At 50.2% G+C, this 22,961-nt stretch overlaps 1 protein-coding gene across 2 annotated transcripts; it reads right to left on the bottom strand.

The window, feature by feature from the left end:
• Nucleotides 1–536: 536 nt before the first annotated feature.
• CGN (cingulin) lies at nt 537–22,648 on the bottom strand. 2 transcript variants are annotated; one of them, XM_036828890.1, is made up of 21 exons: nt 22,565–22,648; nt 16,103–16,977; nt 15,254–15,354; nt 15,031–15,100; nt 14,840–14,929; nt 13,236–13,363; nt 12,458–12,590; nt 11,906–12,118; nt 11,319–11,467; nt 10,933–11,065; nt 8,286–8,486; nt 7,731–7,937; nt 7,100–7,357; nt 5,920–6,090; nt 5,249–5,410; nt 4,137–4,226; nt 3,585–3,668; nt 3,356–3,474; nt 2,927–3,035; nt 2,374–2,537; nt 537–2,057 (listed from the first exon to the last, which is right to left on the bottom strand). In XM_036828890.1, the coding sequence occupies exons 2-21, from the start codon at nt 16,961–16,963 to the stop codon at nt 1,916–1,918; spliced, it is 3,585 nt and encodes a 1,194-aa protein (XP_036684785.1). In that variant the 5' UTR covers nt 16,964–16,977; nt 22,565–22,648; the 3' UTR covers nt 537–1,915. The 2 variants fall into 2 exon arrangements, with proteins under 2 accessions (XP_036684785.1, XP_036684793.1); XM_036828898.1 differs by having other exon boundaries at nt 560–2,057; nt 8,427–8,486.
• Between the last annotated feature and the right edge of the window lie 313 nt (nt 22,649–22,961).

Here is a 22,961-nt window from a genome sequence, read left to right as displayed (position 1 = left end):
CTCAGCAGGTGGCTTCTCCACTGGGCTATGGTCCACATGGACACCAGACAAGAAGAGGCCTGACCCACTCTTGAGTGGGCAAAACCTCTAAATCTGGCAATAGGCTCTGGTGAACAGCTAGCTCCCTCTTCAAGGCAACACAAGGGCAGGGATGACAGAAACTTCCCCACCTCCCATGTAGGGACTGGGTCCCATGCCTGGTAAGAATGGATGGGTATCTTTGCACCTGGGAGGTGCATGCTTGGGCTATCCCTATGCCCCAAAGGAATAAAACCCGTTTCTGGTCTGTCTCCTTTAACCCTCAAAGAAGGCATTTACTTGCCTTGCTATTCCCAGAAGTTTCCTCAGGAAAGAATGGAGCTGCTATAAACACTTCTCGGCTCCCTAAGTTCCATCTGATCTGTTGTAAAAGGCCTCTAAAAGTGAGGTGAAGAAAACCCCAGCTTCAGCCTCTAAGCGGTACAGTAAAATGGTTTCTTCATAAAATTTAGACCTCCAAATAAGTCAGGAAAAAGAATGAGAAGACAAGTCAAGGATTTCAGTATAGATATATAATTTTAATATTTAATTTAAAATAAATTCAATGCTGGATTGGATTGGGAGATAATATATGATTTGCAGAATAAAGGAAATTTTTTTTAATCATGAAATTACAAGTCATTGGTGAGAACAGGCTTCTCCCTCCTCTAGGCTTCTTACAGAGTCTGCTTAGAAAATAAGAGAGGTGAATCATCTCCCTTACCTCCTCCTACCAGAACGTGGCTCTCCCCAAATCCCAAAGGAGGAATAAGTCCACCATTGCCTCTTCCCATTTCTACCAAGAGTCGGCCTCTAGCCCCTCTGTATCAGATCCAAGCTCCTGAGATAATGAGGGTCCCTCGGTTCCCTACTGAGTTTGGGCACATCTGATCAGAGAAACCACAAGTTAAGGCCCCGGAAACCAAAACCTTTGCTTTTCAAACTTGCGTAGACAGTTGTCAGGGTTCCCAGGTGCAACCATCTTATAAGCACATCCATAGTCACAGAGGGAGAGGAGGAAGGATGGAAACCCTGAGCAGAAGCAGCCCCACCACCTTATCACGGCCCTCCCAAAGTCCCCTCACAGGGCTTCATAGGCAGGGAAGCCGGTAGGTCTCTCGACCAGTCATTGGAGCAGCAGGGAAGGCAGAGGGCCCCCGTTGGGGAAAGGGTGGGCCTTGGAGAGGTATGAATGTGCAGGTAATAAAAGGCAAGAAGAGCATCCTTATCTCCTCACCCCGCCTAAGGCACTGAGAAGAAAGAAGGAACATAGAAACGGTAAAGACGGGAAGAGGAGGAGAAAGGGTCCCTTGGATCCTGGCTTGGGGAAGACAAAAAATACAGGAATGGAGACAGGTGGGGACTACCACATGGGCCCCATGACTGTGCAAAGAAGAGCCTCTGAGAAGTGGGTAGAGCCACGCCAGCATGTCCATTACCCATAATGTTCCCCTTACCCTGCTCCAGAATGGGAAGGAAATGAGTTGCAGGAGTCAAGGGGGCAGAATCACATAGGGTATTTCCCTGAGCCTGGGGTTAAGGGCTAAAGAAATAAAGCTTTATATACATGGCAATTTCTATCCCTTCCTATCCTGCTCAATCCCCCTCAGCCTATATGCTGACCAACCTACTGCTGTGAGGGAGCAGAGGAGGGGGTCGGCACTTAAGGAGGGGGCTCAGTTGGCCTAAAATGCCCACTCCTCCAGAGGAAAGGGAAAGTCCGTCTACCGGCTTAGCGCTGATGCCTTTTTTATCACCATCACTCACACCCCTCCCTGTCTTAGGTCTGAATAACTGGGTCTCCCACAGGGATGAGGAAACTGAGGCTGGGCAGAGCAGAGCAGGACTGGCCAGGATAGGCCTCAAGTGTGGTTCATGGGCCCTTGTGGACCACGAGCTAACAGGAGCTAGTCTGCAGGTTGCTCTCCGTAAGCAGTGAGGCGATGGAGGAAGGATTGTAGACACTGTCAAATTCCTCATCTGAGCTCAGCCCTTCATGTTGGAGAGTTGACTCAGCAGCTGAGCGGGAAGTTTTGCGCCTAAGTCAAAGAGGAATACTGGTCAGGGAAGGAGACAGAAAGATTTAAACAGCCTCCCTTTTCATGCTAAGGAAACTCCCAGTTCTCCTAAGGCCTAAAGCTACTCACAAGATTCCCCCACTAATTAGAGATACGGGGAGATGGGGTACAGGATGGGGACTGAGATACTAAAAGACAATCATACTGGCTTTCATCCAGGAATGAGTGCCTGTGAAGTCCCTTCTTAGAGATCCTCCTCCCCATCCAGTTCAGGAGAGCCCATTCCCTTATTGTTCTGCTATCCCGATGGAACAGGGGGCAGAAGAGCAGCCCGTACCAGGAGTCCTTCTCCAGGACTTTGATCCGGGCCTGGAGCTGTTCATTGACTTCATGCTGTTCCTCCACCTCACGCTGGGCCTTCTTCCTCAGGCCATCCAGTCGCTCAATTTCCTCTTCGGCTTCATCCACCTGCCGCTTCAAAGCCTTCACCCTCAGGCTTAGCTAGGCAGGATACCAAGTCCCCACATTAGAAAAGGAGCTGCTGCTATGGTGGCCTGGGATCCTCCCCTGCAGCAATCTTGACAAGGTATATACAGTTGCCCCTAGCAAAATGTTGAGACCACGGGCGAGTACCCTAACCTCTTAGGTTTGTCTTGGGGATTAAATAAGTTAATACATCACTTAGAAAGAGAGCCTAGCACATCATAAATGCTCGATACCCATGCTTACTATGACTGCTCTAATCTAGTCCTTTCACTCTAGTCTCTCTGACCTTATAGAAGGAAAGTCTAAGTTTAGAAGACATATGAGATGGGCCCTCTCTTGGCCTTCAAGCAAATGCATAGTATATACTCGCCATATGGTTGCCTGGCCCTAGCTGCCATCCTTACCTGGTCTTTCTGGTCATTCACATGCTGTCGTTCATCATCAATCTGGATGGACAGCTCTTTAACTCTCCGCTCCAGTTTTCGGTTGGTGGACTGCAGAACTGTCTTCTCCCTAAAAGGGTGGGGTAGGGGGATGTCTATGGCTGTTGTCATTTCTAAAGAAGCTCCTACTTGGCCCCATACTGCCTCCAAGAACTCCAAGGGCTCAGCCACGAGCCCAACCATTAGACTGGGGAGGACCCAGGGCAGATCCAAAGAACCAGGTAGATAGAGGTCATTCACATTTCGAATTTCTGCAACTCTCTCTTCTCCCTATCAAGAGAAGAGGCCTCCCAAAAGATCAAGCCAGGTTGGCCATGTCTGAAGCAGAAGATGGAGGGACACCAGAGGAGAAAAGCCCAGAGGGAGAGACAGAGGATGGGCTCATGTCACCTCTCTTCAGCCTGCAGCCGCTCCTGCAACTCCCGATTCTGGGACTCAAGCTGAGAGAGGCTGGCGCTGGGCTTCTGGAAGCCTTCTGAGCTGGCCAGCCGGCTCTTCAAGTCCTTGTTCTGAGAGGGACAGGAAGCCTCCTTGGTTAGCACTCAACCTGCGATTTCTTCCATGGTCATTTTACCCGCCTCCTGAGGCCTATCCCCAAGACTCCCCCCCTCCCCCTCACCTGTCTCTCCAAGGAGATTTTGTCACACTCCAGGTCCTGCCGAGCAGACCTCTCCTGCATGAGCTCTGTCCTCAGCTGGTCCACCTAGGGGGGATGGGCCAGAGGAACCAGACTTAGGGAGGACTAATGATGAACCAGCAAGTTGACCCAAGTGGGGCAGAGTAGCTGGAGGGTGCTCTCTGAATCCCCCAAATTCCCAGGCAACTGAGAAATCACAGCCTACTCAGATGGGAGGGGCCACAGAATTTAAACAGGGCCTCCTCAGTCTCACCAGGAACTAATGTCCCTTCTGAATGGAACCGGCCCAGACTCAGATCCGCAGCCCAGGCCACCAGGATTCCTTCCTCCATTCAAACTCCTGGCTTCTTTCCACCTGAGGAAACCCGCCAACCCCTCCCAAAAGCAGATGAGACCCTGCAGTAGAGCCGGCCACGCACCGATTCTGCAGCCAGCACTCCATATATGAAAGATGGGAAGGTAGGTTTGTTTTTGAAAGGGCCAAGAGGTTCTGTCGTCGGGGTAGACACGGATAAGGCATAAGGAAGGGGTTACCTGGTCCCGACCACGATTCATCCGTTCTGTCAGCAGCTCCACAGTGCTCCTCTCCTCATCTAACTCCACCTCCAGCCGTGAGACTTTTTCCTGTGGCAGAGGGCCAACAGGTTAATTCTGCCCCAAATGCTGGACACCAGAACGTCAAACTCTGATCAGAAGCCTCTCAGACACCAGCCTCCACAGGTTCTTCTCTCTCCCACATCCCAGAACCCATTGGTCCCTGCCCCTGCCCAGAGCCACCACGGAGCTAGCGCCCTCTGCTGCCCAAGTGAGGCATCAAGGGGAAGGGGTGGGCCCGCTCTGACCTTGGCCCCTTGGCAGGATGACAGACCCCACAGTCTATTTCTCACTGGCGCAGCCCTATTTCCCAAATGGGAAAATAGAGAGAAACCCAAGTGCCCAGGCCAAGGCTGAGATAAAGAGAGTCAGAAACTGAAGCATCAGGGTACAGATTGGGGAAGCAAATTCGAGTCAGACAGTACCATGTAGAGGCTAAGACAAGACTGCCTGGATTTAAAACTCAGATCGACCGCTTCCTAGCAAAGGGGCCACGGACAAGTTGCTTAGCCTCTCTGTGTCTCAGTTTTCCTCATCTATAAAATGGGGAAAACAAGCCTACACATGCCATATGGTTATTCTCAGGATTAAATAATTCTTAAGTACCTGGCACACAGCACAGTATGTAAGTGTTTGCTGCTGCCGCTGCTGCTCTTATTACTGTTGTTGTTGTTATTGCCAAATATAGCAAACTGAAGACCACTGTTGACTCTAAAGGGGAGAAGCCACTGCTCAGCTCCAGCCAACTGTTGCCATGCGGACAACTCAGGACTCAAAGCCCAGTGTTATTATATTTTCCAAATGTATAAAAAAAGCCAGAAATCCAAAATTTTATGTGACATCTATAAATTTCTAAACAGTGGCAATTAATTCAAAGTTGTTTACAACACTGCAGTCAAACAAACCCCATCAGCTGTCGGCTGCCAGTTTCCTATCCCAGAGGCTGGAGTGTCCTGGCTCTTTTCCCCACAGAAGTCCCACCTGTGCCAGGATCCACACCCCCTCACGTTCCCCATCCCACCCACCACCCGTCACCCCCTCACTGTCCTCACCTCAAGGCCCTTGAGCTGACGGCTCCTGTCGTCCTGGGAGCGTTTTTTGTTCTCTGCCTCTTGCTCCAGCCCCTGCAGTCGCTGGACCAGCAGCTCTTTGTCCAGCCGGGCAGAGTCCCGCTCAGCCTGGGATGCCTGCAGGCCCTGCCGCAGCCTCTGAGTCTGGTCAGAAGAGAAAAATGCAGCAGCTCAGATAAGGTAAGATGGGGGTTGAAGGGTGGGAGCAGTCCACCCCGTGGGGGAAAATTCTTCAACTCTGACATTCTTTAGAATCGCCAGAGCACAGTGATGATAAAAAGACTTGACTTTTAGCCCATATTCTTTATCGTCTTAAAATTCTCTACACAAGTTTAAATCACCTGAGGAGTTTTCAGACGACTGATCCTGGATCCAAGCCCCAGGGTTTATGATTTAAGTGTACAGGAGGCATCTTGGGTGTTGAGATCTTAAAAATCTCCCCAGGTGACCCTAATGTGCAGCAGAGTTTGAAAATCACTGCTGTGCAGACAGTGCATCCTCTACTGTCTCTGCCTACAGTGGGCAACTCCCCCCACCCTCCCCCACCAAAGTGATGAGACCTAAACCCAGGTCCCAGGATCCCTTGGTCACAGGTTAAAAGGTAATGACCTTCAAACCAAGGACGTTGGGACTCCTGCCATTTAGGCTCCTACCTCATCCTGAAGCCGGCTTAGCCCTCCAGCGGTCTTCTCAGCCTCACTGGCCCACTCCTTGGCCTGGCGCTGGGCATCTGCCACCTCCCGCCGGGCCTTTTCCTTGTAATCCTCCATCTGGGCCTGGAGCTGCTGCAGGGCTTGCTTAGAGTCATCCCCAATCTGCTCCAGCTGAGACACAGAGAAAAGAGATTTTTCAGCACTGCATCTCTTTAACGGATGCCTCTCTCCCTTCTCTGGGCCCAGACTCCCAAGACACTCCCAGAGCCTCCTTCCTGCCAACGTAGCCCTCTCTTGCTCTTTCCTGGATCTAGGTCCCTAGTATGGCTGGGAGTAATATATAGATTTCCTGGGTTCAAATCCTGGCTCTACCACTTATTAGCTGTGTGACCATAGGCAAGTTATTTACCCTCTCTGGGTCTCAGTTCTCCATCTGTAAAATGGGATAATAACAGTGCACCTACGTCACAAGGTTGTTGTGAGAATTATGTTAATTAATTACGTAAAGTACTTACAACAGTGCCTGATACAAAGTACACCTTAAATGACCATATTTCAGCAAACCCAAGATACCAATGATTATTACAAAGAAAAAGAAAAATTTGCCAATTGAACTATAACATACCGTCAATTATAAGACACAAGTCAATTTCAGAGACGATAAAATGTACATTTTAGAATTGATGAAATATATTAGGTGTTTGCTCCTGTTTTATAAATAAACGATTAGGAGGAGAACCTTACCTGAAAAAAGCAATTTATCTCTTCTTCCTTTCTCCTTCCCTCCCCCAAGTATAAAATTCTACCAATGAAAATTCCTGCTTTTAGGTCTTACAGACGTCTAAGGAGGGATTATAGGCCTTTTTCCTTCCCCTAAATATAAAACTCTACCAACGAAGATTCTTATGTTTAGGTCTTACAGACTTCTAAGAGGAACTCCAGGAGACATTCTCCAAGGATCAAGATCATAAGGGAATGGGGTGTAGGGGGAGGTCAAGAACACTGAGGGAAAGTAGGAAGGATGCCACTCTGCAGATGCAGACTTGGCCTCCCCAACAATGAACTTGAGGAAAGCAAACACCACACGTTGTGACCCCGCTCCCTCCCCTGTCTCCCCCCACCAGGCAAGCTTCTGTATGAGCTGAGCCTCTTCCTGAGCCCAGGCCACCCCGCGCCCCACCTCCTTGTTCAGCCGGTCCACAGTCCTGTCCAGCAAGCGCTTCTGCTCCTCCAGCTCAGCCTTGCTGCGCCGGAGCGCCTCCCGCTGCTTCCCCTCCTCCTCCAGGGCCCGGTTCAGAGCCTGCTGCTCCTGTCCCAGGCGGGCCAGCCCCCGCTGGGCCTCTTCCAGCCGTGCCTCCAGTGCCCGCTTGGCTGCTGCCAGGCTCCCCTCCTCTTCCTGAGCTGTGTTCAGGGCCTCCTCTAGCCGCTGTTTCTCTGCCTGGGAGTGGGGAAGGTGAGGGACGTTGGACTGAGAGGATGCAAAGCTTGGGCTCAAGCCATTTGGAGGTGAGTAGGTGGGAGGGAGGAGGAAGAGATATTTATGAAAAAGGTGGGTAATGAAAACAGGCTCAGAGGAACCAGCAAAGATCAGAGAACATGCAAAGAGTGGGAAATGGACAAAAATACCAGTGCAAAGGCTGAGACATTCACACTAAAGCACACTCCAGGAAATAAACCCAAGGTTAACAGAGGACTAGGGAGGCAAACAGAAGCACACTACAGGCAAAATCAAAGTGATGGCTGAGTATTTAGCCAGGGATGAGAGGAGAGAGGGCCAGGAGGAAGCCAACAATGTCAGCAAAAGCACTGACCTCTAACCGCTGCACCTTGTCCCGCAGCCGAGCCTCCGCCACTTCCCCACCCTCCGCCAAGCCTCGTGCCTCCTTCAGCTGCTGCTCCAGACCCAGGATGCGCCGTCGGAATTCATCATTTTCCTCCTGGGTCTCCCGAAGCGTCGTTTCCACTGCTGTCCGACGCTGCCCCAGCACTGCCACTTCTGCCTCTGCTGCCATCTGAGCCTGAGGCCGGTTCAGGGAGAGGTGGCTCAGACCCCAGGGCTCAAGATCATTGACGACTCCCAGGAAAGCCACCTCAAAGAGAGCTCACACGAACCCAGGTGTGAAGAGGGGTAGTGCCACCAGCCAGAGGCTTCCCTGAGAATCCCACCCCTATAGAGATGCAATGGGTGTCACCAGGTACAGCCCAACCTCCCCCTGCCACATCCTGGCTACTTTTAACCACACACCTAGGACCAAGGTATTTGGTCTATACATACCCATGATAGGTAATTTTCCACGCCCTCTGGCTCCTCAGCCCTCCAGACCCCTCAGCCTCCACCTCCTAAGCCCTGTGCCCACTCCCCTTGCCTTGGAAGCCTCTTCACAGTCTTGTCTCAGTTGCTGGAGGGTCTTTTGTAGCTGGAGGTTCTGCTGTTCCAGCCCCCGGCCTCGTTCAGCCTCTACCCTCAGCTGCTTCTCCAACTCCCGCTCCCGGTGTCGCCCAGTCACCTCCTGGCTCTGCTGCTCTGCCTGCAGCTCCTTAAGTTCCTCCTGTGTCCGGCGCAGCTCCTAGAAGGGAAGGGAAATGGTGACAGGGCAGAGAGAGCCAGCCTGGGATAACAGAAAGTGAAGAAACTGAAACTCTCATACACTGCTGGTGAGAATGTGAAATGGTATGGCCACTTTGGAAAACAATTTGGCAATGTCTCAAAAAGTTAACCATAAAGTTACCATATGACCCAGCAATTCCACTCCTAGGTATATACCCAAGAGAACTGTATAAACATATGTTCACAAAAAACTTGTAAGTGAATGTTCATAGCAGCATTATTCATTACAGCTAAATACAGAAATGACCCAAATATCCATCAGTTGATGAACAGATAAAAAATGTGGTATATCCATGTAGTGGAATATTATTCAGCCATAAAAAGTAATGAAGTACTGATACTTGCTACAACATGGATAAACCTTGAAAAACATTATGCTAGGTGAAAGAAGCCAGACACGAAAGGCCACATATTATAGGAGTCCAATTATATGAAATGTCCAGAATAGGCAAATCCATAGAGAGAGAAAGTAGAGTGGTGGCTGCCAGGAGTGGTGAGGGTGACTGCTAATGGATACGGGGTTCTTTTTTGGGGTGATGAAAATGTTCTATAATTAGGTAGTGGTGATGGTGTTGGTTGTACAACTCTGTGAGTATACAAAACCCCACAAAGTAAATTGTATACTTTAAAAGGGTGAATTTTATGGTATGTGAACTAAATCTCCATTAAAAAAAATTACATGGAGTGAGAACAGATGAGGGTATGCATAAAACAGGATTGGTTATTTTTTTTAAATGTTGAAAACCAAAATATGTGACACAATAAATATTGGTGCTGCTCTGATTTCTTTTTTAAAAAATTAAAATATGATTTCTCATTCTAATTCTTTACCTATTAGCTACTTCTGAAATTCAGAAAGTATAATTAGGCTGAAAGGTTATATGTATATAGTGAGTCTTCAGTGTAAGACACTAACATACTAATTACAAAGAAAAAGAGGGGACTTCCCTGGCGGTCCAGCAGTTGGGACTCCACGCTTCCACCACAGGGGGTGAGGGTTCGATCCCTGGTCGGGGAACTAGGATCCCACATGAGGTGCGATGCGGCCAAAAATAAATAAATTTTTTAAAAAATTTTTAAATAAAGAAAAAAAAGAAAAAGAAAAATAGCACAGTGTATGGTCTACAGTGGACTGGGTTAGTCTATTTTCCTAATGTACATCTTATTGATTGATTAAATACTTAATAAAATTAGCTTAATATATGAGATAAATGAAACACTAGTTATTACTTTTTTGCTTTTTAGCTTTACCCAGCATAATAAGTCAACTGAGATTGTCCAGAGGAATGTCCAAGTTCACTATGTCAGCTAATATAGTTAACAGACTTCAGACTCTCCTTGATATTTGTTAACTTAAAAACAGTATAGTAAAAATTAGGAGTACTTTTGATTTCACAACCACCAAAGTATGTTTGGTTAACATTTATTATCTTTTTCTCCACCAAATATTTTGCGTAAGCTCAGGCTTTTATTTATCTGGAAAATCATCATTCAGAGCTATATTTCTTTACTCATTTAAAAATATGATTACCTTGATTACAATTAGGTAGTCTTATAGTAAAAGCATGATAAACAAGAATTGATTAATTAATACTTGTTAACTGAGCACCTACTACATATCCAGCATAGCAAATGAAAGAATATAAACCCAGAAGGATTCTCAGGGGGCCACAAATGCCAGTTCCCTATAATTAATGAAAATATTTTCTAATTTTCAAGTCATCTGAAATAATTCACTGCTTTCTTTTCCTTCATAAACTGATACCAGGAATATGAAGAAATTATTTATGTGTTCACTTCAATTTTATGACCTTATTATTCATAAAATATCCATGCATGATAAAACATTTAGCTACCTGTGTCTAGATTCTATACTCTCTAAGCAGCCTTCAAATTACAATTTGGCTTCCCATGTAAGTCAGCTGGCCATGCCACTGCAAGTGTTCCAGTCCATGTGACAACACTACTCATCGTAAGTTAATAAACTGGCATTCTAACTATAAATGTTTGTTTCATAAGTGTAGTTAATGAGTCCCCTCTGAGAGACAGAGCAACTCTTGCTATGCTGACCAAATTAGGTTTCCAAGCTTGCAAAAATGACCCTGGAGTTTCACAAATCCACCTCAATGCTGCTACCCATGAGGTCTCTTGGGAGGCAGCCAGCAGCCTCTGGCTATAACCCAACCTGGTCACCAAGAGCCCTTTCCATTAGAAACTTCTATACTGAATGAGGAGACCAGTCCTGCTAGAGTGTGTGCTGGGAAGAGATAAGGCTGAGCAGGCAGGATGAAGCCTGAAAACCAAGCACACGGGAGACAGCCACACATGTGTGGAGGCCCTCGTGGATAGGTGAGGCAGATGCCCATCACCCCGACCTGCCCTATTGCCCCCCAACTCCCAAGTACCTTCTTGAGCTCCTCCACCTGGCGAGTATCTCCAGCACCAGCTCGGGCCTGCCCTAATTCCCCCTGCAAGACCTCTATCTTCTCCACAAGTTCTTCTTCCATCTCCTCCTTCTCCATCCGCAGCTGCAGGAGTCTGAGCCCAGAAAGGTGAAATAAAAGGGAAAGGGAACAGGGTGAGGCCGCCTGCCTGGGAGAGGTTAGCAGGACAATGACAATGAAAACCACCTCCCTGGAGGCCGTACACTGGGCACCCACCCTCAGGAGGGCGGAAGGTGGGGATGCAGAAGGGCAGTTTGAGAAATGGGAAAGGAAGGAGCACAGCACTGGCAGAAAAGAGGAGGGATATAAGAATCATGGATAAGCATCCTGGGGGGCAGTGTCCTTACTCTTGCTTGGTGGCTCTAAGCTCCTCCTTGTTCTTCTGAAACATGTTCTGCCAATGCCCTGTCTCCTCTGAGGTCTCCTCCAGCTCCCTCTGCAGCTCCCGCACCAGGGCTGACATCTTCTGCCTCTCAGCCTCCAATGCTGCGTGATCCTAGGGAAGGGGAGAGTCAGGGGCCAGGAGGCTCGGAGGGAAGAGCTCACTCTAAACCAAAGTGTGAGTGTGTAGAAGGGGAGGCTCAGGTCCAGAGGCACCATGCCCACTGCACACCCTGACACCCGGGGTACCTGGTGCAATGCTAGCAGAAGGCTCTCTTCCCAAGACACAGTCTGCCCCTCTGTCATCTACAGGAAGCCTCCCCCAGTTATTTCCCCATGGGACTTCTGTCACACATCCTCATGGGACTTCTGGCCTGCACTCCTTCCCTCTGCCCTTGTAGGTTTCCTGAGCAAGGTTTTCATTACATCTCACATGTGTCTTTTAGGGGGAGTTCCGGTTATGACCATGAAAAAACCCCCAAATGCCAAGACCTCAAGGCAGCCCCCTTCCCTGGGGGCGCTCTCTTTTCCCAGCCCTGCTCTTGTCACGTGCCTGGGTTGCATCCTGCATGCTCCGGCGAAGCTGCTCTGCGTCCCGCTGGTACTGCTGCCGCACGTGCTCTACCTCCTGGTCATGGGAGGCCACCTCCTCCTTCAGGGCGCCCTTCAGTGCTGTCAGCTCCCGCTCCCGCAGCCTCAGATGCTCCTCTACCCGCTGCTTCCCCTCTAAGACCTCTTCCAGAAGCTCCCGGGTCTCTACCAGGTCCTGGGGAAAGTGAAGGTGGAAGTACAGAGGTGACCATATTAGGATCCACCTGTCCATTCATTCATCCAGTCAATCAAAAATATTTATTGAGCACCTCCTATCTGTTAGGCATGGTACCAGGTGCTCTCTGCCCTCTAAGATGCCCTGTTAGGATAAAGGAAATCTACCATTCTGGGCTCTAGTGCCACCCCACCATTGAGTCGGCCTGAAAGCACCCTAAGGGATACCTGTAATCAGCTACCTACTCCCCATACTTTAGGGAAACTGCAGATGAGCAGACTTGAGGATGATCTAGCTGAAAGGAAGCAGAGGCTAAGGTACCCCAATCCTACTCCCTACCTTCATTAGCACCTCTTTAGCAGGCTCAGGACCCTGGGCCTGTTTCAGCTTGTCCTGCAGCTCCATCACCTGCGTCTCCAGCCCATGCCGTACCCTTTCACCCTGATCCAGGAGGAGCTTCATGTTCTGGAGCCTAATAATTAATTATAGACAACATTATTGAGCACTATGTGTAAGGCTGTTTCTAAACACTTTACTTACATTAGTTCCTATAAACCTCCTTCAAGTCTTTGTTCACATCTTAACAAGGCCTCCCCTGACTACTTTGTTTAATATTGCAACCTGCCCCTATACAACCCAGCCCTCCTGATCTGCTTTAACCTATTCTACTTACCACCTTCTCATATGTAATACGTTTACTTATACAATATGTTAATTGTTTACTGTCTGTGCCCCCTCACTAGAAGTTATGCTTCATCTTTATGGTTCACTGATGAACCCCAGGAATCTAGATCAGTGCCTACTACACAGTACTCATTGCAAAAACTTCTGCTACATGAATGATTAAATCCTCACAACAATCCTGTGAGGTAGGTAGCATCATTAATCCCATTTTACAGATTAAGAACCTGATGCACAGAGGCAAATCCAGGGAGCCTAACTCATGCGCTATTAGCATTACCGATAGAGAAGGTAAAGAGAAAGGTCCTTTCTTTAACCTTCTCTGTCGGCCCCTTTCAGCTTCTGGAGATTTCCCTGTCTCCCCCAGCCCTGGGGGAGCCTCTAACGCTGGCTGAGGCCCTCGTGCAGCCCTGTGAGCACCGTCAGCTGCACTCACTCCTTGGTGCTCTGCTGGGCTTCCCCATTCCTCCTCTCCAGCAGCTCCTGCAGTCGGCTGCACTCTTCTGCCTTCTCCTCTAACTGCCGCTCCAGCCCAACCCGGGATGGCTCTAGCTTCTGCCGTTTCTGGAAAGGGAAAAGAGAGTAAAACAGAGTAGGTGGAGAGGAGGGAAAGCCTCTCAGAAGGACCAGGAATAATGGGAATACCTAACATCTCTTGACACTCACTATGTGACAGGCGCTGTACTAGGGACCTCATGTATATTATCTGCATTTAATCCTCATAACAAGCCTCGGTACTTGTAATGGTTTAAAATATGTCCACAAATTCTTTGACATTTCTTTCAAAAGGTGAAGCTCTCTCCTTGAGTATAGGCTGGACTTAATATAGGCTCCCCTTGAGTATAGGCTGCCTCTTCTAACAAATAGAAAAAGGGGGAAGTGACGTGAAGCTTCTGAGACTAGGTCATAAAAAGGCATTGCAGCTTCCTCCTTACCTTCTCTCTTGGATCACTCACTCTGGGGGAAGGTAGCTACCATATTGTGAGGACACTCAAGCAGCACTATGAAGAGGTCCACATAGCAAGGAACTGAGACCTCCAACTAACAACCATTGAGTAAGCCATTTTAGAAGTAAATCCTCCAACACCTGTCAAGTCTTCTAATGACTACAGCCCCAGCCAATACCTTGACTGGAAGCTCATCACAGACCCTGAGCCACAACTACCCAGTTAAGTGGCTCCCAGATCCTGGGCACTCAGATACTGGGTGATGTTTGTTTTGAGGTAATTTGTTACACAGCAAGAGATAACTAACACAGCACAATTATTATCCTCACATTACAGTTAAGAAAACAGAGGCTTAGAACATTTAAAGAATTTGCCCAAGGTCAGTTACATAGCCAACAAGTAAGAGTACCAGGATTTGAAGTCAGTTTGACTCCACAGCCCACCGCTCAACCAGTACATGACACTGCTTTTCAGGAAACAAGGAGAGTTACAATCTAACACTTACTGCGCACCACCTACATACAAGGCAATACTGTGACAGGTGGAAGCAGTATAAAAAAAGAGGAGTACGTAGGCTTGAGCATAAGACTCACCTGAATTTTAACATTCCTCCTCTACAACGTACCACCTTGAGCAATTCACTTAATCTTTCTGATCTTCAACTTTCTCATCATACAAGGGTCCAGGATGCCTATTTTACAGGGTCACTGTAATTATTACACATTACTCGGGATAGTACCTACTACAAAAATTAAACTCAATAAATGACAGCTACTATTACTGCCATCATTACTATGATGACGCCAAGAACTGAGGTAAATAATTTGCTCAAGATTTATACAGCCACGGTGAGTGGCAGAGCTAGGACAGGAACTTCCAAAGGAAATGGAATGAAAGGCAGTTAGACCCCTGATGAATGTGCTCCTCCTCTCTAAGCTCCAGAGAACCCCAGAAGTCCTTCCTGCGACTAGCACATACTCTTGTCTCACAGGACACGCAAGTGCTCATTCCATTGCTCGGAAGGGCCGGCCCAGGCCAAGGTTCTTTCCCCCTGTGGCCCTTCATCCCTCCTGCACCTCTAATCTCTCCTCACCTTCACTTCTTCATCCAGCTTTTTCTGCAGCTCCTCCACTTTTTGGCTGAGTTCACCCTGCCCTGCCTTAGTGGGACCAGAAGAAGCCATCTGCCAGAGACACGGGGGGAAGGAAGTGAGTCCACATCCAGATCCCAAGGCCCACAAGGCCCTAACCCTGCCCCTGCCCCACCCTGAGAGGGGCCACTCACCACCAGAGGCTGCATCTGCTCCAGCACCAAACTGACCTTCCTCCTCACAGAGGTTTCACTTTCTGAGCTTCTGGAGGATAAAAGGACAGATGCAAACGTTAGGGGGGGAAAGGGGTAGCAGAGATGAGGGAAGGAAGGGTTAAGAGCAGGGAAGATGGGGAACAAAGCTAGAAGGAAAAGAAGGGAGGTGTGTAACTCTGCTGTTGGGAGGGTCCCCACTCACCCCTCTCTCAGGACGCCGTAGATGGTGGCCTTCACGTGGTCCACACTGCCTGGTGGGACCGCCTCCTGCTGGTCTCGGAGAAGGTCTGGAGTTGATTTGAACTACAAAAAAAGTAAACCCAGAGCAATAGGAAGACTACGAAGATTACGCCAGAAGCGTGTGTGGGGTTCAGATGGAAGAGAAGTGGCAGTTGGGAGACGAGGCCCTTCGAGCACGACGAACAAGCCTGAAGTGGGGTAAAGAGGCAACACCTCTGAGGCTGGAGCAACAGGCCAGGAAGGGGTCCAAGCAAGGTACACCTCTCACTATTGCTGCAAACCAGATTTTGCTCGACAAACAGATCTCGACCAGTTGTGAGCTGTGTCACAGGTTATTTGTCACTAATGGCAGTTAATGTACTAGAATTTGTGAATGATTTACTTTTAGGATGGGCTTAACTTTGTCTCAGAGTAAAGTCACTCCCCCACTCACTCGCATTCCTGAGTGGGAGACAAAGGGGGGAGTTTTGGCAAGAGCACCAGAGAGCCACTCATATCCTCCAAGCCTGCCTCACATTTGCTGCAGACCTAGCAAATGCTGGTGACTGAGGCACAGTTAATGGTCGGGCAATGACAAGTAACTCTCCATGCTTGTGAATGGTGATTTCATAGTTACTTCCACTTCCTTTAGAATTTTGCCCATGGAAGTGTCTTGTACATGTGAATACCATCTATTAAGTAGACGGATAAAGTGGAGGACAAAAAGTAGACTTTCTGCCATAGGTCATTTGAATCAACATGGAGACCCAAGTAGGTCAGGGCTGATGAGAAGGGGCCAGGGCTTGGAAGCCACAGAGGGGTGAGGTCTGACCTGTAGCATGGGAGGGTCCTGTGCTCTCCCCCGTGGCTCCTCAAAACTCTGAAGGACCCAGTCCTGGGTCTGACGGGAACGGCTAAGGCCACCAAGACAGCTCTGGGCTGACTGTTTCAAGCTGCCCGTGTGCTGGTCATGCTTTGCGCTTGGGGTCCAGTGGTTGGGAGACCGGTGCTCCCGTTCCTCAACGGTGTCCCGTGGGAGCCGGTTGTCCAGGCTCTGGCTCCGCTTGCGCTGTTCGGGGGGCAGCACCCGCATGCGGCGGCCAGTCCGGCCCCGGGCCTGGCCCCCATGGTGACTGTCAAACTTGTTGATGAGGGAGTCCACCGAAGACAGGGGGGCAGTGTCAATGGTGCTGCCCGGGTAAGCTCCTTGGGGGGCTAGCTCCAGCAGGCTGGTGCTCCTGTTGCTTGGACCCATAGGGGCAGGGCCTGCCAGTGAGGCCTGGGACTGGGAGCGCGGTAGCCTTCCATTCCAGTAGGCCCCGGGCTCCTCATCAGATGTGCTTCCCTGCGAGGGGGCAGGAAACTCCTTGGCCTGAGAGTAGGGGCTCTCGGGAACTTCTGAGTCGGAGCTCAGAGCTCCTGGGGCCCCTCGGTTGTTGGCCCCCTTGATCTGGACTCCAAAGGAGTCGTCACCTTTCTCTCCACTGTTGAGCACCACAAAGGGCTGCCCAGCGATGCCCTGCACACGCACGGCAACCCCATAGGTATTGGCTCTTGCATCCTTAGCTGGGCGTCGTCCACCACGACGTAGGGTGCCCATCTCTGCATCACACACTGGCTCTGTGATGAAGCGAATCTGGACTCCATGGTCTACAGGACCCCGGGGCTCGGCCATGGTGGACACCTGCTCCATGGGTAGGAGGGGTCCTAGAAGATGAAGAGTTTAAGCTGAGAGACTAGAAGTAGAAACCCAGAAACCTCCACTTGCCCAGCTTTTTTTTTTTTTTTTTTTTTTAATTAATTAATTTATTTATTTATTTATGGCTGTGTTGGGTCTTCATTTCTGTGCGAGGGCTCTCTCTAGTTGCGGCGAGCGGGGGCCACTCTTCATCGTGGTGCGCGGGCCTCTCACTATCGCGGCCTCTCTTGTTGCAGAGCACAGGCTCCAGACGCGCAGGCTCAGTAATTGTGGCTCACGGGCCTAGTTGCTCCGCGGCATGTGGGATCCTCCCAGACCAGGGCTCGAACCCGTGTCCCCTGCATTGGCAGGCAGATTCTCAACCACTGCGCCACCAGGGAAGCCCTGCCCAGCTTTCGTGAGGCTGATTGCCCTGCCAATCCCTTCTACACAAAATAGTGGTTCTCATACTTCATCTGAGCAGCAGAATCACCTGAACGACCAGTTAAAACAGACTGCTGGACCCTGCCCCCAGAGTGTCAGATTCAGTAGGTAGTCCCACACTGAGGATTTACAGTTCTAACAAGTTCCCAGGTGATGCCGACGCTGCTGGTCCAGATTCCACATTCTGAGACCCACTGACCCAGAAGAATCCATTTCCTCTAATACAGTCCTGGGGAGCTTGGTTTTGTCAAGAGTTTAAAGAGTTTTCTTGACCTTCACACGTACACATAGAGCACTACCATGTGCTTCTCCCACCCCCAGGGAAGGCAGAACCCAAGCCCCACCTGCAGACACCTCCAACCCAATGGAGAATAGGGGCCTCCAATCCCAGAGCTCATTTCAAATACAGAAGACCTCAAGATAGGTCATCCCATTTCTGGGAGGATCCGCAAAGAAACCAACAGCAGTGATGCATCAGGGTTGGGGGAACAGAGGGCTGGGGACAGGGATGGGAGAATGACTGGCTTTCTATTATATATCTTTTTGTCCCTTTTGAATCTGGAACCATGTACTACCTATTCAAGAAAAGATTTAAGTAACATTTAAGAGTACCAGTCCAGGAGTTAGTTCCCTGGCGGTCCAGTGGTTGGAACTTGGTGCTCTCACCGCCGAGGCCTGGGTTCCATCCCTGGTCAGGGAACTGAGATTCCCACAAGCCGCATGGTGCAGCCAAAAAAAAAAAAAGAGTATCAGGCCCCAGGACAGGCAGACTTGTCCCAGCTGAGGGCCAGAGCCAAGACCACCTACAGGCCAGCTCCCTGGGTCTACATTGCCTAAGCTCAGAGTCAGCAAATGGAATGTGTTCCAGGTATTGCTTATTGCTCTGGCTCCAGGAAGTTGGGGGGAGGTTCTCCTCTAAGCAAATAAAAATCCAGCTTCCCCACCCCTTCTGCTAACCTCCACCAGGGCCTAGCACCAAACTGGAGGAGGAGCCTCTGATATGCCAGAGACACAAACATACCCAGCTCAACCTCCCAGTGGAGCTCTGGGCCAAGGAAACTTGGCAAGGCCCCTTTCAGGGATTGTAGAAGTGCCAGGAAGCTCAGGAACCCAGGAGGGGTGGGGAAGGGAGGGGCGGAGCTCCAGGTGAGAAAGGAATTGGAGTAAGAGCATTCCTAGTCACATTCCCAGCCCCTCCCCTACAGAGGAAGATACAGGGGGGAGGAACCCCTTATCAGCAATGGTTCTTCACCTTTTTTGGTGCCTGAGAAAATGATGAAAGCAATGCACCCTTCCCCCAGGAGACAGCCCATCCAAACTTTTACCACAGAATCTCAAGAGGTCCTTAAGGCCCACCCATGAACCCGAGGACCCGATCCTTCCACTATGCAGACACTGGGGAGGACTTTAACCAACCACTGACTCAGATACCCCAGAAAGCAATATTTTTAGTTGGCAGGGCCCTATGTTGGAATTCAAGTAAGAAATGGGACCAGAAAAGAAGCTACAAGGCAAAGGGGTAAGTTCTCCAAGCCACTCATCCAATAGAAAAGGCACTGGACTACAGTCAGGATCTGGCTTGGAATCCCAGCTTCTGACCTTCACTTGATGTATATAACCTTGGGCAAATCACAACTTTCCCAGCCTGTTTCCTCATCTGTAAAATGGGTATAATAATACCTCATGAGGTAATTACCTGTGAGAATTAGATAATAATAATTATGTGGGTATACACAACTGTAAAAATGTATCATGTTATACACTTAAGATTTTTGCACTTTATTTACTTAGGTTCTACTTCAATAAAAAGAGGGAAAATGTCAAGATATTGAACATGAACGCACCTAGCAGCATAAGCCTGTCACAAAGCTGACAACAAATGTTATCCTGCACATATGCTGCTCCTTCCAACAGGACCTTCCTGACTTCACCTGGTTTACAGAAGGATGTCACTTCCTAGAGAAGCCTTCCTTGACCATTCCTTCCCACAAACTAGATCAGATTCACATTATACACTCTACAGTTGGCCTTCAGTGAGTGTGCCTCAGTTTATTTATATATTTATCAGAGTGATGATTTGTTTCCTATCTGTCTCCTCCACTAGATTATAAGCTCCTGAAGGGAAAAAAACCATTGCTCTCAGCTGACTCCTGTGTCCCCAGGGCCTGGCAGATGGTAGATGTCAATATATATCTATTAAAAGTTGTATCCCGAACCAAGGCAGACTCAACACAGCAGTGGGGAGATTTCCCAAGGATCCCGCACAGCCATTTCTTGTTTGTCCTAGTAACAGGACCTCTTCCTGGCCTGGACTCCCTGTCCTAGTCAGTCATAATTTTGGAACCAGATGTGCCTAGAAGTCACATGATTTATTCATGATGCAGCTCTACCCTGACAGTACATCTACTGATCTTCCAGATCCAGGTCAAGGAGTTCCCAGCCTAGTCCCAGAGAGTGCATAGCCCTTGCCCGCCCAAGAGCACCAAGCTGCTCAGAGGCGGCACCAAGTGTACCCCTAGGTCCCAGTGACTCCCTAACCTCAACCCCCTTCAGTCCCAGGACATGTAGGTCAAGGGCCAGGAGGGCTAAAGGGATCTTTGGGGTGGGTCAGAAAGCAGGGCTCTAAATGATTCAACATGGAAAACCCGAAACCTATCCGCCTTCAGTTACAGAGGACAGCGGGGCGGGGCCAGGGGAGCAGGGCAGCTCCAAGGCCTTTCGTAAGCCCCAGAGGCAGGTAAATAGTGATCTAGTGCCAGGCAACAGGGAGCCCAGAGCCTTTCCTCTCACCAGATGCCTGACCCTGCTTTTCCCACCAACTGTACTCTGGGAAGAGACTAGGCCACAAGTTAATTCAGCTTCATCTTTCTGCCTCTGTCATTCCTGCCTGTAAGGAGAGGGAGAACACGGCACCTGTATCAGGCAACCACTTCTCCCTGAGTTACTCATTAGCCTGCCCTGCCCCAATTCCATCACCTCTGGCCCAGCCATAAGCGTCTGGCTTCCAACTAGGAGTGACAGGGTCTCTGGACTCCTGGCAGGAAGTGGGGGTGGGGTGGCTTCAGGTGTGCCCAGGAAGAACTGGTATACATAGGGCCTGGCAATATGCTAGATGCTATATAATTGGCAGATGCAGAAAATGGGTGAACTAGAGGTACAGAGGTTAGACTCCCCTCGGAGGTAACAAGGAAAGCAAATGGTGAAAACAGAAAAGGACAGTTCAGTGACCTTGCTCTTTCGGCTCCTATTTTCTCATAAAGAGTTAGCAAGATAAGGTTGCCCGAGGATCCAAAAAGAACCCCCCGTGTGTACTCCTGACTCAGTCCACTGGAAAAGTCAAACCTGAGCACCAGACTAGAGCTGCTTGGCCAGTGGGGAAAAAAACACAATGAGGAACTGGGCCCCTGCAAACTGGCTGGACTGGTTTGAGAGGCAAGGGAAAGGGGAGGGCCGGGGAGATTCCACTGGCAGCTTGTGAAGCAGACCAGAGAAATTCCACACCACAGAGGAGGCAGAGGGGCAAAACCATGGGCAGGGACTCTGTCCAGCTTAGATGCCAAGGCCAAGGCTCTGAAGGAAGAGGCAGAAGGTGGGGAGGGAACACGCAGGAACAGATACACAGTGTGCCTGGTGACTGACAGACAGGCCAGTGTGTAACAGAAGACTCTGTCTCCCTCTACCCCTCCCTCTAAAGTTCCCAAGGTTGCATTCCAGATCCCACACTTAACGTGGGCCACCTCCCTGGCCCTCAGTTCTCCCCTTCCCTGGCGTGAAGAGAAGCAGCAGCCCTACCCCCTCCTCACCTCCCACAGGGGTGATGGCATGCAGGTCAGCCTGGGGAAAGCAGGAAGGGTTCTAGGAAGCCAGAATCCTCTTAGGGTCAGGCAAATCTCTGGATTAGCAGTCCCCTGGAGCCAGCCCCCCATTCCCGAATATCCAGGATGAAAAAAGAGGTAGAGAGGCATGTGCAGGCAGCCTGTCGACGACATAGCGGTTGCTAATTATTTCCCAATTACAACAACTCTCCTCAGGCAGGGCATCAAAAGGGCCAAGCTAAGGCTGGCTCTGGTTCCCTCACCTGCCTAAGGCAAGGAAATCTGCCTCAGAAATTTTGTCTCGGCTCTGATGTGCACCTCTCATCCAGCTTGGAGACTTAGAGGTGCTGAATCTCCTAGTCCGGTGGTCTCCTGAGGAGTCCTGCTTATTTCCTGCACCAGTGCCTATGGCCAGTCTGACAGCCATCATGGTCCAGCTGTCAGGGATGCCTGGTAGGGTTTCAGGGAATAATGGGGAATTTCTGAGAGGCATCAAGGAAATTGGTTAGGCTCCCCCCGAACCTCACCCAATGGCCCCATCTAGAACCACAGAAGTATGTATGCTTGGGGGGAGGGCTTGACATTAGCCCCCAGAAAGAGGCCTCATTAGAAAGAAGTATTTCTACATATTTTGTAGGCCTAGGGATCTAGGCTTACTCAAATCCCCCTCTTGTAGAGCACTCTCTCAAGAGGAAGAAGGAAACTTTCTCCCTGGCAAGAAAGCAAAGGAGGACAAAAACTGAAAGACTTAGTTTCACACCTGGCAAAGAGATGGGGGTGCCCTCTCGTTCTACCTCTCAGTGTCTATTAATTGCACCTGTCTTGCCATTATAGATGAATGGTTAGAGAAAGATTCCACACCTCAGAGCCACCTCAAAGCCAGAAGGGAGGTATCAGCACCGGCTCAGACTGGCAGTCGGGTAAAGAACCTCAGGGAAACAGCACCTTTCCACGCCCTCTCCCTTACGTGTCTGAACCTCAGGCAGCAGTTCCCTTTGCCCAACTGAGACTGACTCCTTCCCCCCACCATTCCGGTCTCCAAGAGAAACTCTGCCCCGGGGACTGGCGTCTGACCTCCAGAGATATATTGGCCCTGAAACGCTTCCATGCCCTGGGAATAGCCTTAGCCTCAGGTGCCCCTCACCTGGCACCTTCCCAGGCACCTGCGTGTGGCATCTTAGAGTAGGAGCCAGCTCTTAATCAGTACTCCCACCCTAACTTGACCTCCCCTCCTCCTCTCGCCAACTCAGCACCTGTGCCCTGGGTATCTCTGATCTCCTGGACTCCCGCCCCTCAGGGGTACACCTGAGGGCTCGCCTGCCTCTCAGGTGCCCTTGCGCCCGCCCGGTTCACTCACCCCAGCCGGGCTCGGCGCTCCCGGGCTCGGGCTCGGGCTCGGGTAGAGCTGCAAGCGCGGCTCCCGGGCCCTCCCCCTATGTCCCTCGGCGCTCCCTCCTTCTTTCTCCCCCTCCCACCAACCTGTTACTCCCCTCCTGAGCTCCACCTCCATTGGCCGTCACCACCCGCCCCGCCTTACCCTTCCTCGGTTGGTCCGTTTCGCGCGAGGGGCGGGGCCACCGCCGCAGGGACCCGGACCCGGGGTCGACTGCCCGGGTGGGCGGGAGGGGCCGGCCGGGTCACGTGGGCCGGCGGGCGGTGGAGTGCGGGGGCGGGGGTGGGGCTGCGAGGGGCATCGGGAGGCCATTTTGGGGACGTAGTGGTTGGCCGCCCTTGACCGGCCCCCGCCCGGCCCC

This window comes from Balaenoptera musculus, chromosome 1 (assembly GCF_009873245.2).
Source record: "Balaenoptera musculus isolate JJ_BM4_2016_0621 chromosome 1, mBalMus1.pri.v3, whole genome shotgun sequence".
In the NCBI taxonomy this organism is placed as follows: domain Eukaryota; kingdom Metazoa; phylum Chordata; class Mammalia; order Artiodactyla; family Balaenopteridae; genus Balaenoptera; species Balaenoptera musculus.
Note: the sequence above shows the minus strand (reverse complement) of the source record. Positions and strands in the feature narration are given on the sequence as shown.